This window comes from Taeniopygia guttata, chromosome 19, assembly GCF_048771995.1.
Source record: "Taeniopygia guttata chromosome 19, bTaeGut7.mat, whole genome shotgun sequence".
NCBI classification, from domain to species: domain Eukaryota; kingdom Metazoa; phylum Chordata; class Aves; order Passeriformes; family Estrildidae; genus Taeniopygia; species Taeniopygia guttata.
This window is the reverse complement of record NC_133044.1, coordinates 8,133,411-8,150,627: the sequence shown is the minus strand read 5'-3', so window position 1 is coordinate 8,150,627 and position 17,217 is coordinate 8,133,411. Positions and strand designations below refer to the sequence as shown.

The 17,217-nt window shown below is 54.8% G+C and overlaps 1 protein-coding gene across 3 annotated transcripts in view; it reads right to left on the bottom strand.

Annotated features, from left to right (window-relative positions):
- STX1A (syntaxin 1A) overlaps nucleotides 1-11,365 on the bottom strand; it is a 73,882-nt gene extending 62,517 nt beyond the window's left edge. For 2 of the 3 annotated variants that reach the window (XR_012058661.1, XR_005982234.2), the window contains exon 1: nucleotides 11,215-11,365. Coding sequence is in view for 1 of the 3 variants with exons in the window: in XM_030288206.4 (XP_030144066.1) it covers nucleotides 11,215-11,244 (30 nt within the window). In the remaining 2 variants the exon portion in view is untranslated. The remainder of the gene's footprint in view (nucleotides 1-11,214) is intronic. The other variant, XM_030288206.4, reaches the window with a different exon arrangement.
- Between the last annotated feature and the right edge of the window lie 5,852 nt (nucleotides 11,366-17,217).

The window sequence follows — 17,217 nt, the reverse complement described above, 5'->3', positions numbered from 1 at the left end:
CACTGTTAATTGTACAGAAACCAGGAAGGCCCGGGACTGGCAGCAGAGGAAGAGCAGCAGGGGAGCAGGGTACCTGCCAAGATGCTCTTCTCCTTGTCACCTCTTGCTTGTCCCTTCCACATCCAAACAGGCCTGCCTCACTGCACAAAGGATGCCACAATCCTGCCTAGTCCTGCCACTGGACCCTGCCATACCCAGAAATGCTGCAGGAAGGGGACCCACCACTCATGGAAGGGGTTTCTGCCAAAGCCACACACAGCCTTGCCAGAGGCACTCATGGTTGAGGGCAGACCACTCCTGGGAGCACAGAGGCTGATGGACAAGCAGAGAGATGTTATTTAGGGCAGGCACTGGACAGGGGGAGTGGCACAGAGCCCAGCCAGAAGCCCCATGAAGAGGAAATTACACAGATGGAGCCTGCTGGTCAGGAGGGCACATGTCACTTGTCACTCCGGGCTGGAGAAGGGCACCATCTGTCCAACCCACGTCACTGGAAACACCCTCGGTGCCATCCTGCCCCTCACCCCCGTGCCAGGCAGATCATCCCACCCCACCACCCCGAGCCCTGGGCCAGTAAGCAGCAGCCACATCCACTAATGGGTGACTTGCACTGGAGCCAGAGGGGATGCCACTGGGAAAACAGCTCACAGCATGCAGGGCACTGATGGATCAGCTCCTCCCAGCATCTCCCCCACTACTCTACCCCAAAACTGAGGTGTTCCCCCATGATAAATTCTAGTACAAAAGTAGGAACGAGGCTGAAACTTTCAAAAAAGAAACCAAAAACAAAAACAAAAACAACAAAAAAAAAAAAGAAACAGGTTTCAAAAGGAAACAGAACAGTGTTTTGGCTTCATGCATCCCAACTGTGAGCATCCCAGGTTTCCAGTCACAAGGAAAGTTCCTGTCTCAGTCAAAACTACCTGCAGGTGTTGCTCAGCACAAGCAGCAAACAACTCCCCAGCCTGGGAACTCACAGTGTCAGGCACACCATCCTCCCAGTGCCCTTCCACTCCTGCCTCAGGCCTTGTCAGGCAGCACCAAGGAACCAGGGCTTCCAGGCTTTTCCCCTGCACAGAGTAGGTGAGGATAACCCTTCTTTTGCAAGGTTTTTATTTCTCCAGTCCACCAGAGGCCAAGCAGTGGCACCATGTGGGCACTGTCCCCGCAGCTGGGATGGCTCTGGGAGCTGCTGCCTCTCCAGTGCCACTGAGCAGCAGGAGCTAGATGGAGAGGGCAGGGCAGTCAGAGCTCCTCCAGCAGCTTTCAGAGCCTCACAGGCTTCAAAGTGCCCTCCACAAGGGCCAAAATCCCAAGTGGAGGCAGAGGCAAACTGTGATACCATCCCTGACACAAAGGAGTAGCAGATGCAAACACATCCAGAGCCCCGGAGCATCCTGACTCTATGGGTTTTGTAACCAGCACATGCCAATAAATTCATTCCAACCCACCCCATTCCCTCTCCAAGCACTTTCTGAAAGAGCAAAGGAGCACAGAACACCTGCAAAGCCTTGATGCTTGCTCTCCTCCAAACAGCAAAGCTGGCAGGGTGGGCTGTGCAGGGCATAACCAGCTCCCTGTCACCTCAGCAGTGGCCACATGCAGCCCCAAATTTCCTGTCCACTCCTGTCAGGGCTGCAGATGGATTTGACCATGTCCAGATGCATCCAGGGAGCTGGGCAGAGGAACCACGGGGCTCAGCCCCTGCTGGGCACACCTGAACCCACACACATCGCTCTACCAAGCCCTGCTGGCACATTTTCCTGGGAACCATCTGTGCCCAGGCAGGCAGTGAGCCCTTGCCTGCCTCCAGCACCCCACAGGGCTGTGGGGCCAGGCCATGCTGCCTCCCACTCTAGCAGAGACAAGGCAAACCCCACAAAAGCACAAGGGAAAGAAAAAGCCACAGCAGCTGCCATCCTCCTTCTAGGGACCCCTCAGTGAAGCAAAGCAAGGCCTCATCTCCGAGATGAGGAGGCTGCTCACGGCTTCGCTCCCGGGCTGCATCTGTTTGTTTTTATTTACCAACACCTCCGTGCTGCTCTGCCCAGCTGAAGAGATTCCAGCCATCTGGGCTTGACTGGCTTGGTAAAATGATGTTCTCTTTGCACCAAGACCAGGACACGCACGGGCTGCTCCTGGGGCTGCCTCTCAGCAGCTGTGGGTCACGTCTGGGATCGTGTCCCCACACAGAGCAGCACACGGGGGTCCAACACCCAACTGCAGGCACCTTGCTCCCCATTTCCACACCCCCAAGGGCAGGGCACTGCTGCTGACACCGACAGCTCCCAGGGCAGCTTATTCCAGCACGCAGCTGTGAAGGAAGGACAAGGTCACAACAACGCAGCAGCCAGCAGCACTGACACCTCAGCCACCTCACCGAGCCCAGAGGACACACAGGAGAACCTGCAGATCTCTGGAAACATCCCAGCCTGGCTCTGCAGTGCTTGGCAGCACAAGAGCAGCTGAGCACAGCCTCACCTGGACAAGGTGCAGGGCACCCAGGGATCTCCCAGCCACCACATGAGTGGTGCTGCCCTTCGTGCCTTGGGAAGGCTGACCTAGAACAGAGGCTGGGTGGAGCCAAAGAATAAAGCAGGAATTTATTAAGTGGCCTCAATGGATCCACCTTGGGCAGCACAACCCGAAATGGCCACAAAATGTATGACCAGTTGCGAGGTCTCACACTTTTATAAGTTTTGGTCCATTTGCATATTGGAGTTAATTGTCCAATTACATCTCCTGCTCATGAAGTCCCATCTTTCCTGTTTTTCTCTCTTCAGTCCACGTTGTTTGTGCTTTTGGGCCTGAGATTTGGATCATTTGTCCTTGGTCCCCAGCTGGAGACGGAATTGTTTTGTCTCCCTACTCTGTGAAGAGAGTTACCATCCCCTAATATGAAGCCCAGACCCCCACGCTAAAGCAGCACAGAATCTGAAAATTATAAAAGCAAAAATCTGAGGCATCACCCTGACCTCCTCACACTTCAGAGTTTGCTTTAAGACATCTGCAGCAGCTAAAAAAAGCCTTTCAAGCAGGGTTGAAGTCCTGTTCCTGAAGGTTCCCAGCGAGGTGGTGCCAAAGCTCAGGATAAGGACAGCCAGAGGGGGTGTGCTCCCAGGAGACAGCCCTGAAGAGCTGAACCACCCCAGACCATGCTTTAAACTACCTCTGGTCTCAGCCTCAGCACTTTTTGCAGACCATTTGCACCATGATAAATTGGCCATTCCATGGCACACAGGCCCCAAACTCAGCTGTGTCCTATTCCAGCATCAAATCCAGCTGGTAGCCTGTCACCAGCGCTGCTCTCCAGGGATCAGCCTTGAGGCCACTCCTGTCTAACAGCTTCAGCAATGACGTGGACAAGGGGATCCAGGGCAAGACACCAAGCTGGGTGAGATGCTGGGTGATCTGCAGAGGGATCTGGACAGGCTGAATCGATGGACCAAGGCCAATTCTGTGACATTCAATGAGGCCAAGTGCACTAGGGTAACAACAACCCCATGAAATGCTCCAGGCTGAGGGCAGAGTCACTGAAAAGCTGGAAAGGCCTTGGGGTGCTGGCCAGGAGTAGATGAACATAAGCCCAGGTGGGCAAGAGGCCAGTGGCACTTGGCTTGTATCAGAAATAAAGCATCCAGCAGGACCAGGGCAGGGATTGTGGCCCTGTGCTGGACACTCCTGAGGCACCACAAATCTTGGGGTCAGCTCTGGGCCCCTCACAACAAGAAGATCATGAGATGCTGGAGTGTGTCCAGGGAAGGGAATGGAGCTGGGGAAGAAGGATCTGGAGCACCAGGAGCAGCTGAGGGAGCTGGGGGGGCTCAGCCTGGAGAAAAGGAGGCTCAGGGCGGACCTCACTGTCTACAACACCTGACAGGAGGATGGAACAAGGTGGGGGTCAGGCTCTGCTCCCAGAGAACAAGGGACAGGACAAGAGGAAATGGCCAAGGCAAGTTTAGTTGGATACTGGGGAAAATTTCTCCATGGAAAGGGCTCTCCAGCCCAGTTGCCAAGGCACAGGCTGTGCAGGGCAGTGGTGGAGTCACCATCCCTGAATGAATTTAACACATGTGTAGCTGTGGCACTTGGGGTTGGTGCTGCCTTTGGCAGTGCTGGGGAAAACAGCTGGATCTTAAAGGGGTTTTCTAACCTTAGCAACTCTATAATTCTAATATGCACCAAAACCAGCCCATACCTTCCCATTAACAAGTTTTTTTATGAATAAAAGTCCAAGGCACAGATGACTTCAGCATTCAGCAACACCTGCATGAGTCAGGTGGTGTTTCCAATTTCCAACACTAGCAGTGCAAGGAAGAACACAATTTCCAAGAGTTTTGTCCTTAGGTGCTTGCCTGCATTCCTGCAAAATAATTCCCAGCCTTTGGGAAAAGTCTAAACCTTTTATCAGAACCATGATCACTCTCAAGCTCAGTTTTAAAAGCAATCAGGTAAAATTCTCCTTAACTCTGAAGAACAAGTGTCAGAGGTGACAGAGTTGGCACCAGTCCTGGAGAGGGCAACGACCTGAACACACTGACCTCCTCCTGTAGCTCTGAAACATGGACAGCACCATCACCTACTGGAAAAGCACCCACACTTTACAGCCAGTACTTTATAAACTTACAGTCATGGCTGAAGAATGATTTGGTTAAAAACAGACTTAAATAATCTGAAATTAATTTCTTAACAATCTCCAAGTGGCATCATCATTGTTACAGCTCCTGTGCAGACCAGAGCTTCCCATGGGCAGCAGAAGGACCTGCAGCCACAGCACTCATCTCTTCTGTCCACTCCATTCAGCAGGGTCAGCCCTCAGAGAGGTCTCTGCCGAGATCATCACCCTGCTTTGGTGTCTGCCAACATCACCAAGCCCTGGTGATGCCCACTAGTGACACTGCAGCCTGTCCTAGGAAACTGTCAGAGAAAAAAGAAGGAGAGCCTCAGGCAGAGAAGGTGACACAGGCAGCACCACAAGTCCCGTGGCTGTGGGATCAACACAGTCTGCAAAATGGTTATCCTTCAAATCTCACTGCCCCATCTACAAACAGGCACTCATGGAATATTGATTTGGAATGGACCTTCAAGGATGCTCCAGTGCAACCTCCTGCCATGGGCAGGGACACCTTCCACCAAACCAGGCCACTCACATGACCATGAAAGCTCAATGACATTTCTCTGGTGATGTTGTCAGTCGCTGTAAAAGAACCTCAGCATGATCCAGGTGTGACACTGATCCTCCCAAAAGGCAAGGGTCCTCTGGAAAACCAAAACAAACAGTAATTTCATGCACAAACCCAAAGTCTGACAGAACCTGATGGAACACCAGCAATGGCAGAGAAAAAGGCAGAGCTCATACTGGAAAACCTGCACCACACATCTGCAGAAGTACAGCAGCATGGAAGTGGCAGCACTCTCCTGAAACCTCACTGGACAGTGAGCAGAAAACTTCATTTTTAGTTATTTCCTATGAAAAGAAACCTAGACCTGGAAGTATTCACCAGAATCTGGAAAACTGCACTGTTAACAGAAAGTTCAGTCCCACCCTGCAGCAAATTTTGATGCTGCACAACCAGGTGTGTCTCCTGTGTTGACATCTATCCTGAGGTGCCTGTGGATGCCTGAGGAGGAGGAGGCAGCAGGGAGGAGGAACCTTCTCCTGCAGAAAGAGAGCAAATGAACACAATTTGGGAAGGAGATTTAGAATTCCACAACCAGTCAGGAGCTGGTCTAGTGGAAGATGTCCCAACCCATGGCAGTAGGGTTGGATTATGTGGTTCCTTGAAGGTTCCTTGGCAACTGAGGGGAAACTTTTCTTGAGCCTGAGCTCTCCAGGGCTGCTGGAGCAGGAGGACTTCCTGTTCTCCTCTGGATGTCCCCAAGCTTTTGGCCAGCAGATGTCCTGGGCTCCACTCACTACTTCCATCACTCCTGCAAAAAGTGATGGAGGAAGAGACAGGGGGACAGCAGCACCATCACTACAGAAAATACTCAGAGCATCACTGAAAAAGGTTGAAAGATATTTCAGAACATCTCTCATGCAGGACTTGAGCATCCTGAAGTCTGTCTGCTGTGTCAGCCCCATCCCTGGAAGTGTTCAAGGTCAGACTGGAAGAAAGCTCAGAGCAATCTGGTCTAGTCAAGGTGTTCCTGCCCATTGCAGGAACCACATGGTCTTTGAAGGTCCTTTTCAAGCCGAACCACTCTGTGAGCCCATGACACACCACATGCCACAGCCTGTCCCCTTTTCACAGCCACAAGTCTGCTCCCTGATTTGGGGGGAAAAGCAATGCCCACATTCCCAACACCAGCCCTGGTTCTGGCCACTGCAGGCAGGGGCACAGGCAGAGGTGCAGAGGTGCAAGCAGCCTGTGACACATCACCCCTGCCCTCTCCCCTTCTTTCAGTTCAGCAAAACTTTCTACTCCTTGTGCTTCCACAGTTGCCTCGTCTCATATTTTTGCTCAGCAAAGAGCCTATTTGGCTTTGTGCCTGGTCTGGTCCTGACACAGCACTGCTCCATCTCCATTTCCCATGCTGTCCTCTGCTTGCCCTCCCCTCCCCACTCATCTCCCCCAGGACCATCCTGCAGACACCGTGGTGCAAGGACACTCCCCTGAGGCAGGCGTGCTCAGGTCACCTGGAGCCAGAACAACACCACACACTCTTGTCTTCCTGCCCTTCCACCTGGGCTCACTCTCCTCCTTTTTGCTAATATACATAATTTTCTGGAAGAAGCAATTTATCACAGTGCTTAGCTTAATGAGCCTTACTGTACATGTTCTGCCTGTAGTGATAATTTTGCATATTTCCCGAGAAATCTTGTTAATGGGGAGATACATGGCAAAACAAACATTTGTACAGCTTCCGAGCAGCGCACACACAAAGACACTTCGATTAAAACAACGGGCGTGAGACTGAACCCTTTTGGCTGCATCCTCTCAGACATCCAGTGCACAGCTGATGTATCTGCCTGCGCTTACTATCACCCTTATCACTCTCTGGTGCCCACAGATTAACACCAGGTCTCAGTGGGTCAAGAGTATTCCTGTATTTAAGTTGACTTCATGGTGGGACCACCAGACCTGAAGCTCCCCAACACAAATCAAGGGACCTTGGGGCTCAGTGTCCCCTCTGAGGTCTGTCTGTCCCTCAGACCCTGTCCATCACCCCACCAGGCCCCTCCCAGGTTGGGGATATGACCACCCAGAGCCCACCTAGAGTCTGAGCTTTGCCTGCAGCCATGTTTAGAGCACAGGAAAAGGTTTTCCCGGTTTTTGGCTTGCCCTACCATGGTGTGAACCCACTGCTGTGAACAGCATCCCTGTGGCAAGGGACACCCAGGACCCCACAACTGCTGGGGAACACAAGAACATCTCACACAGGAACACAAGAACGTCTCACACAGGAACACAAGAACATCTCACACAGGAACATGTAGGAACACAAGAACACCTCACACAGGAGCACAAGAACACACACGGGAACATGAAGGAACACAAGAACATCGCACACAGGAACACAGGAACACAAGAACATCTCATACAGGAACATGCAGGAACACAAGAACATCTCACAAAAGAACACAAGAACATCTCACACAGGAACATGTAGGAACACAAGAACATCTCACACAGGAACATGCAGGAACACAAGAACACCTCACACAGGAGCACAAGAACACACACAGGAACATGCAGGAACACAAGAACATCGCACACAGGAACACAAGAACATCTCACACAGGAACACAAGAACATCTCACACAGGAGCACAGGAACACAAGAACATCTCACACAGGGGCATGTAGGGCTGATCTACATCACTCCTGTCACCTTCCTCCTTGCCCAGCTGCCCAGCCCAGCAGACCCCAGCAGTGAAGGTCCATCAGCACCTCACTCCTCCCGCTCCAGGACCCCAAGGCAGCAGGCAGAGCAGCTTCCCTGCCGCAGTGCTGGCGGGATCAGGAATGCTCTAAGGGCAGCCATGATGTCTGACCTGCCACGGCAGCTCTGCTCCTCCCCACCCCCAAAAAACCAGCATTTCAGTGATGCTAAAAGCCGTCAGGCTGAGGCAGAGCAGGCGCAGCTGCGGACACAGCCACCGGCTGTCACCTGCCATGTGACAGCCCCATTCCCGACCGGGAGGGACACAGGACAGCTGAATTATTTATGTGCGACCCTTCTGGCTGAACAGAATAGCTCTAAAGCACTTCTGGCAACGAAGAGGGTTAAAAAAAGAAAGGAAGACGGCATCTAAACAAGTGAATATATTCATCTCCAAGGTCTGTAGGGACTTCTGCAGCCGGGGGCTTCTGGAAAAGATGGAGACACACAAGACCTGACCTCTGCAAACAGCAACTGTGGTCGACTTCACATTTGTGCCCCCAGGAGAGAAAGCCTCAGTAGGAACAGTATGGAATTAAGAGGAAGGGATGGAGTGAGGTCAGGCTGTGAGTCCTGGGGCCCTGCTGCAGATTTCACTGCCACAGGAGGGGACAGAATGCATCCACAGAGCCGGACCCAGAGCCCACCTCGCTTCCTCTCTCCTTTTATTTTTAACTCCCACCTCCCACAACTCCCACTGGCAGGAGGTAGCGCTGGGAGCAGGGATTTGGATGTCAGGAGTGGGGATTCAGCCAGCTGGGGAGGGCTGTGGCACAGCACAAACACACAAACATCACTGGAGAAATGCACACAAAAACAGCTGTGGAGATGAACAACAGGCACAGGAGGAAAGAGCACCCCAAAAAATGGGCCCTCCCCATGGCTGGGGGGTAGGAACTGCATGGCTCCTTCCAACCTAAACCACTCTGCGATCCTGTAACGCTGGCACATCTCCCTCACTTCCTCTCACTCTCCAAACACCATTCATAATTATTTTACCATTTGGACCCGTGTCACATCCTGGAAATCCCAATGTCTCACTCAAACTGAGCTGTCAGCTCTATGGCACAATGCAGCACCACGGGACTCTCACAATCCTGCATGTACACGCCGTCTCACCAGGGCTGCTTTTGGGGGGGCTGGGGAACGGGATTAGCTCCAGACCCACTCCAGAGGGGCAGGAAACACCACTGATAGCCACAGCTGGACACCTGCACAGAAGCAGCTTTAAACAAAGCTCTGCTCAGCCTCATCCAAGGCATCCTGCATGGCCCATCCTCAGCAGCTCTCCTCCACAACAAGAGGACATGTTTTATCTCTAAGTTAAATTTCTTACCCCCGGTCCAGAGCAGACCTGGGGGCACTACTTCCACAAGGGCACTGAATAAGCTCCAGCAGGTCTGATCCAAACCAGAGCTGAGGTTCAGAAAAGAGCCGGGATTAGCATTTTGAATTTCAAGTACCATTTTAAAAATCCCATTAAGACATGGAGCTCCTGCTCTGCAGAGCAGCGACTGCCCTGCATCCCCTCCTCTGCTCCAACAATGCCAGCTCTTTTTTTATTAATCCTTCTTTTTTATCATCCCTGGCAGAATTTAAACACTGCATTAACATTGGAAGAACCAACCCGGGCTATTAATGAGGCAGCAGAGAGGATACAAGTTCAAACGCTCCTGACTCCGGGTCCACTGCAGCATCTTGCTCCTCCCTAGTGTCTGCCAGCACCACGGGTGTAAATCCATGCTGCCTCACTCACTGCAGTCCTGCCAGGGGGCACCCACTCATATTCAGGGCAAGTGGATGCTCAAAAGCATTCCTCCATCCCCAGGAGTCCCCAGGAAGAATGCTGCACCCTCAGCATGAGGCTGATGAATAAGGAGCAGCAGCAGGAGTGAGGCAAAAACACATTTTATTTTTCTTAAGGCGTATTTAAAGGAACAGAGAAATTTTAAAATACTCCATGGCATCACTTCTCAGCCAGCAACGGCTGCCAAAAGGACATTCATGAGGCTTCTTTTTACTATTATTATTAAAAAGCCTGCTTTCCAATCCCATTTCACAGCCTGTGCTGGTGGTGGAGACAGAGCCCCATGTTTGGGTGTTTTCCAGGCAGAGTGGGGAGGCAGCTCCGAGGGGAGCCTCTTCCTCCCCCAGAATCCACAGCCAGCCCTGGGCACACACAGTCAGCCCTGGGCATTCAGAGCTGCCCAAGCACCCCAAGAGCTGCCCATCATCCCCGACAGCCACCCCCTCAGCCCCTCGCTGGCATCACCCCAGCTCCATCCTCCCGCTGTTTTTCAGACCAAACCAAACTCCCAGCCAAGTGATCCTGCTGGGAGCTCTGATGCCCGACCAAACTGGACACCACAGTGGTCCCCACTGCCCCTCGTTTTGCGGCAGAATCCTCCCCACGGGACAGACCCCCTGCAATCCCAGGCGGCTCTGCAGCGCCAACCGTGAAGTAATTAAAAAAGAAAAATGCACCAAAAAAAAAAAAAAAAAAAAAAAAAAAAGAGAAAGAAAAAGCACCGGAGGGAGGACCAGGGGGTGGTAGAGGGCGGGGGCTGGAGCAGCACTCCGCGATTTCGGGCTCTGCCCCTCCGGCCGCTGCTGCTGCCCCCGGGGCTCGGCCCCACGCGTGGGCAGCAGCAGCACCGCGGCCCCGGGGGTGCCCCAGGGGCATGGTACCGGCGGCACCGGCGGCACCGGCGGCTCCCTCCGCCGCTGCTCCGTGCACGCAGCCGCCGCCTCCCCCCGCCCGCGCTCCGGGACCGGGCCCGGGGCCTCCGCGGGAGGACACGGCAGCGGCCGCGGCCGCACACAAAGGCCGAGGCCTCCCGCACAGCCCGGGGCACGGCGCTGGCATCACCGCGGTGCCGCGGCCGCCCCCCGGCCCCGCCGCAGCGGCTGCGCCGGAGGATGAACACGCAAAACGGGAGCGCAGCGGGGCGGGCGCGGCGCGGTCCCGGGTGGGCACGGCGCGACCCCGCCCGCCCGCACCGGCACGAATACACGTCTGTATCCGGTCTCGCAGCGCTGATGCTGCTCCGCCGCCGCGGCCCCCCGGCACCGTGCACATCGCCGCTCGCACCGCCCGGCGCCACGGAGAACCGGAGCGCGGTCCGCGGGGTGCGCACGGCGCAGCCCGGGGAACCCCCCCTCTACTCCCAGCGATGTCCGGGGGGCTCATCCCCTGCTCCCAGCCCCCTCGCCGCCGCCGTTCAGGGCAGGGCGGCCCCTGCTCAGGGAGGGGGGCCGAGATGGCTTGGGGCGGAGGGCTGCCCGCACCCCCCGCATCCCCCGCATCCCCGGCTCGCCCCGCACTCACAGCGCGCAGCTCCCCGGTCCGGTCCTTCATCCTTGCCCCGCTGCCGCTGGGAACGGGCAGAGCGCGGGGAGGGGCGGGCGCCGAGCATGCGTGCAGCGCTGCGGAGAGGGGCGGGGGGACAGCGCGGGGACCCGGCCACGGCGGGGGGACACGGGCAGGGGGACACCCACACCTCGGTCACACTGCGGGCAGGCGGCACCTGGGGGTCTCACATCGCGGAGAGGCGGCCGGAGGAGGGGATGGCACAGCTGGGAAGGTCACGGCTATAAGGGGATGTCACCGTGGGGGGATGGTGCCCCGGGGAAAATATCACAGATGCGGGTCACAGCCAAGGGGCGTCACACTTTGGGAGGCCACAGGAGGAAGTCACATCTGGGAATAACATCGGATCACACCTGGGGAGGTCATACCTGTGGGTCATCACATCACACTGCTCTTAAGGGTGTGGAGCGATGCACAGCAGGGCAGCCAAGAGCCACCCCTGGGTGTCCCTGGGGCTATGGCAGGGGTGCTGCGGCTCCAGCAGACGGCGAGGGATGGGGCATTCAGAGCTGCCCAAGCACCCCAAGAGCTGCCCATCATCCCCGACAGCCACCCCCTCAGCCCCTCGCTGGCATCACCCCAGCTCCATCCTCCCGGTGTTTTCAGACCAAACCAAACTCCCAGCCAAGTGATCCTGCTGGGAGCTCTGATGCCCGACCAAACTGGACACCACAGTGGTCCCCACTGCCCCTCGTTTTGTGGCAGAATCCTCCCCACGGGACAGACCCCCTGCAATCCCAGGCGGCTCTGCAGCGCCAACCGTGAAGTAATTAAAAAATAAAAATGCACCAAAAAAAGAAAAAAAAGAAATAAAGAAAAAGCACCGGAGGGAGGACCAGGGGGTGGTAGAGGGCAGGGGCTGGAGTAGCACTCCGTGATTTCAGGCTCTGACCCCCAGCCTGGGGACAAGCAGGGCATATCGGGAGATCCACTCTGAGGACCCCAAAACCAGGCCCGCAGGGGAGCAGAGAAGTGCCAGCAGGGTTCAGACAGATGCTGCCAGTTTGCCCCTTTTGGGGAAACTGGCAGTGTTGGGGAGACACCCCTCTCCCTCCCTGCTGCCAGGGCTAAAAAGGAGCGGGATCTCCCACAGCCGAGGCCTGCAGGTTCCTGCAGGTTCCTGCAGGGTCCTGGAGCCCTTGGATCCAGCCGCAGGTCACAGGTCGCAGGTCCCGCAGTCCGACAGCGTCCAGCATCCCTGGGGTGCCCGGTGCTGGGGTTCTGGGGTACCCTGCTGCAAAGGCTGGGGTCTGCCCCACGGGTGTTACGGCTCACTCTGCGTGCAGCCCCACTCACGCCGCGCTGGCCCGCACACGGCACACACCAGCCCACACAGCCCCGGCGAGCCCACAGAGCCCCGGTTACCCCACACAGCCCCGGTTTCCTCGCACAGCCCCGGCGACCCCACACAGCCCCGGTTACCCCACACAGCCCCAATTTCCCTGCAGTGCCCGGTTACCCCACACAGCCCCGGAGACCCCACAGAGCCCCGGTTACCGTAACCACACAGCCCCGGTTACCCCACAGAGCCCCGGTTACCCTGCAGTGCCCGGTTTCCCCACACAGCCCCGGTTTCCCCTCACAGCCCCGGTTTCCCCACACAGCCCCGGTTTCCCCGCACAGCCCCGGCGACCCCACACAGCCCCGGTTACCCCACACAGCCCCGGTTTCCCCGCACAGCCCCGGTTTCCCCGCTCCCCCCTCTCCCTCCCCACAAAGGTGAACCCGGCCGGGGCTCCGAGCGCGCCTCTGGGCCGCGGTGCCCCCTGGCGGCTCCAGCCAGAACCTGCGGGGTCGGTCTGGTACCCCTCCATCCCCCGGTACCGCCGGCACCCCGGTACCGGGCGGTTCGGGCTCCCTTCCCGCTCCTCCGGCACAGCTCATCCCCCGGTACCGGGGGGTTCGGGCTCCCTTCCCGCTCCTCCGGCAGAGTTCATCCCCCAGTACCACCGGCACCCCGGTACCGGGGGGTTCGGGCTCCCTTCCCGCTCCTCCGGCAGAGTTCATCCCCCGGTACCGGGGGGTTCGCGCTCCCTTCCCGCTCCTCTGACAGAGCTCATCCCCCGGTACCGGGGGGTTCGGGCTCCCTTCCCGCTCCTCCGGCACAGCTCATCCCCCGGTACCGGGGGGTTCAGGCTCCCTTCCCGCTCCTCCGGCAGAGCTCATCCCCCGGTACCGCCGGCACCCCGGTACCGCGGGGTTCGGGCTCCCTTCCCGCTCCTCCGACAGAGCTCATCCCCCTGGGATAGCATCAGGGTCACCCCAATATTCCCATATTATCCCATGCGTGTTCTTCCCCTAATTACCCGTTATCCATCCCTTTACCACCTTTGCTTCCTAACTATCAGAATCAAGGCTTCTGGCAGAGCAAGGGACCATCTCCCTCCCAGAGGTTTGAAACTCCTGCTCCCAGCACATACATGTATTAGCTTGAAAAACAGCTCCTTGCATGCTAAGAATAGGAACAGGTTTTTTGGCCATCACCATCCAGGTGCCTTTAAAGAGCTCTGATGTTCAGTGGACACCTCAGCTGGGAGTGCAGGAGCAGGATCCCATTGTGCCGAGGGGTCTCATTGATGGAACTTAAGCACTGGGCCCACTTCAGGTGATGGATTCATTTCTCCTGTTGGTGCTGCACTATTTACTGCAACTTATTATGGTAGGGGCTCACTCCACCCCAGCAAGGGGGACACAGACCTTGTTGCCGTGAATCACTGCAGTGCCAGGGATGGTCTCACTCATGGAAGGATGTACAAACTGTAGCTGATCTGACCCAAAGAGTTGAGACATGGCTGTGGGGTGATCAGCCTGCCAAGAGTCCTGGTCATGCAGGGGCTCATGGAGAGGGTCACACAGCTCCTCATTTGTGCTACAGGCAACAGAGGCTTGCAAATTCAGGGAGCCGAGGCACAGCTCGCTGGAACAGTGCCTATGTCTGCAGCACCCAGAGTATGCATGGACTTTCAGGTGTTAGGCAGCCCAAAATGCAGCACAGAAACCCAAAGACACTAGAGGAATTACAGAGGTATTTTGAGCAGAGGCTACAGAGGATGGCTGCTGCAGCTGCAGCAGATCCAAGATCAATCCTGTCGTTCTCAAGGACTTGCCTCTATCAGGAGAGACAGAATAACTGCCAGTGGAAGAGTTCAGACACACACAAGGGGGTGCAGAATAAATCCTCAACAGAACACAGAGAAAAGCGAGTGCTGGGCTCGGAGCAAGGCTGATAGTGCAAACGTGATGAAAATCCAGAGTGCGGCCCTGAGCCGCAGCTTGGCTGCGGATCAGAAATCACCTGAAGCTGCTCATTCGCTCATTTTCAGTCACTGCTGTCATTTCAGGGACACTATTCACTTTGGAGGGACAAGGCAGAGATCCTGGAAATGCTGCTGAAAGTTGTTTGTCGAGGATTAGGCTGGAAAGCTGCTCATGGAGGAACAGGCCAGAGCCACAGAGCACATCAGCACTAAGGGAGCCAGGGAGGCATTCTCTGCGCCAAGAACACAGGCCAAGTCCTGTGGCATAGGAGAGACAGGATCTCAGAGGCAAGAAAGGGATGAGGTGGATGGGCCACTCCACACCACCTCCCTGCAAGGGAGACTCACCCCTCATCCCACTCAATGCCCACACAGAGATGCCAGGGAGGGCAGGAGCAGCAGAGGAGAAGGTCCATGTGAGCACAGTCTCTAGTGGATCCAGCTGGAGGTTCCCTCTCCCTGCTGGAGGGAAGCAGGTATGCCAGTGGCAATTGCTCCAGATGCTTGTCTCGATGCCAACAGCCATTAAAAGTTGCTTTTGGACAGCTCACACAGGCTGCAATCCCATGTGTCCAAGGATGGGAAGATGCTGCCCCATGGTTTTTCCAGGGACAGGACTCCTGTCTCGACTCTAGGAAAGTTCATATAAGCAAACAGGGAGATGACATTGAGAGGAAGGGGAACTGTGCTATGACTTGCAGAAGCTGAGGCAGGACACTCAGAAAGGCATTGGATGGGGGTGGAAAATTGCAAAGAGCCATGTGCTATGGCCAAAAAAGTCAAAATGGGACAGGAGAAGGTAAACAAAGGAAAAAGAGAGGTGAACAAGGAGGAGAGGCAATTCAGCCTTTTGTTCACAGCTTGTCTCATCTCTCATTCCTCATCCCATGTCCAGAGTTGAAAGAACATCATGGCGCTCACAAGAACATGAGCAGAGGGAACAAGATTTTCCAAGGAGTGTCAGAGTGCGACAGGAATCCCCCAGAGAAAGAAGAACCACCTAAAAGGAATCACAGGCTCTCTCCACCTCCTCATGCTTCCAGTAGCAGCCTGACAACACGCTCAGAGTGCAAGCTGCTGTTGCCAATGCCCTACACAGGAAAATTTCCTACAGAAAAAAGAAAATACATGATAGGGATGATCTGTATTCTCTGTCTTTATGTAAGAAACAAGTTGAAAAACATTTCTCAGGTTTTTCAGAGATGAGCGTGTGTCATCTGTTACGTTGCCTGAAGAAATTCATGCATTATACCTTGATATTCAGCCTGACCTTTCTGGATTTATAAGGTCACATAAAGCCATGGGAACCCCACCTTTCCCACCTCCCCAAAAGCTGCTTCTCTCATTCTCGGATCTGGAAGGCTTGAAACATCCTGGAATCGCACACCTCCAAGAAAAGTTTCACTTTCACGCATTGTAGAAATCCTGCCAACTGTTGTGAAAGTCAGATGATTTTTAGTACAAGAACTTGTGAATAAATTATACATGAGTCTGATTCTGTCAGTCCTTTCTGATATTCTGTGTTACTCCAGAAAATGATTTTGACAGATGAGAGAGAAAGGGAAGCATCTCCAGCCTGCACGGCACTAGGATTCACTTAAAAACCTGCTCGAACCAAAGTGGTGAGGGATATTCAATCAAACCAAAGCAATCATTTCAGTGCTGGAACAGGGCACATGGACATTTATTTCTTGACTGATCCAATGAAGTGGAATTTTGCTCAGGTCAGCTTCACTCTGCTGTGCATTGAAATACTGGCATTAACTGCAGAGAATGTGGGCTGCACCTTGGGAGAACAGTGAGCATTAATAAAACAGCAGTGGGGGGTGAGAGGCAGAGCAGCCCAGCATTTCCCTTTGCTGCCGGAAGCCTTCCTCTCTACTCCAACCCTGCGGCTAAAATTAAAACATATTGATCTAACAATTAACCTCCAGCAGGGATTTAATAATCACCACTTAAACCCTGTGGTGCAAATAAAATATTGCTCCCCTCCCCACACACCAGCCAGGGGTAGGACAGATCTCTGCAGTACATGGTTCTGCTGCAGCTCCACACATCCCAAACCCCCATCTTGGTGCACATCCCAGCATTCTTCCTAAATACCTGTCCTGGTGCATATTCCCACCATCTTTCTAAAACATCCCTCTTGGTGCACATTCCAGTGTCCTCCCCAAAATCCCCTCCTGGTGCACATTCCAACAGCCTTCTCCAACATTCCTCCTTGTGCACACCCAGCGTCCTTCTCCAACACCCTCCTGGTACACATCCATACACCCCAGCATCCTTCACAACGGAAGGATGCAACTCCTGGTGCACATCCCCAGTCCTGGGATGGGGCCAAGCTAATGCACTATTTGAGATTTCCTGGCAAGTCCCCAGTTTGGAGTTATCACAGCCCAAACCTTCCTCCACTGAGACCAAAACCCATTCCTGCAGTCTGACTTTGGTGGGAAGCTGTTCCAATCATGTGAATGATTCATCTCTAGGATTTTTTTTTTTTCTGTTACATTTACACTGGAACTTCTAATGGATGTTGATTTGCATCATCCAGGCTCTGTCAACTGCCTACATCCTTTTCCTCCACCAAGCTATCATTCCTGCCATTCCCTTCGGTTTGCACAGCTCATTCAATTCGACCCTGGAAGGCCCTGAGGACCTTTGGGCTGAGTCCTGCCCCCACAAAGCCCAAAGCACTGGTGAGGCT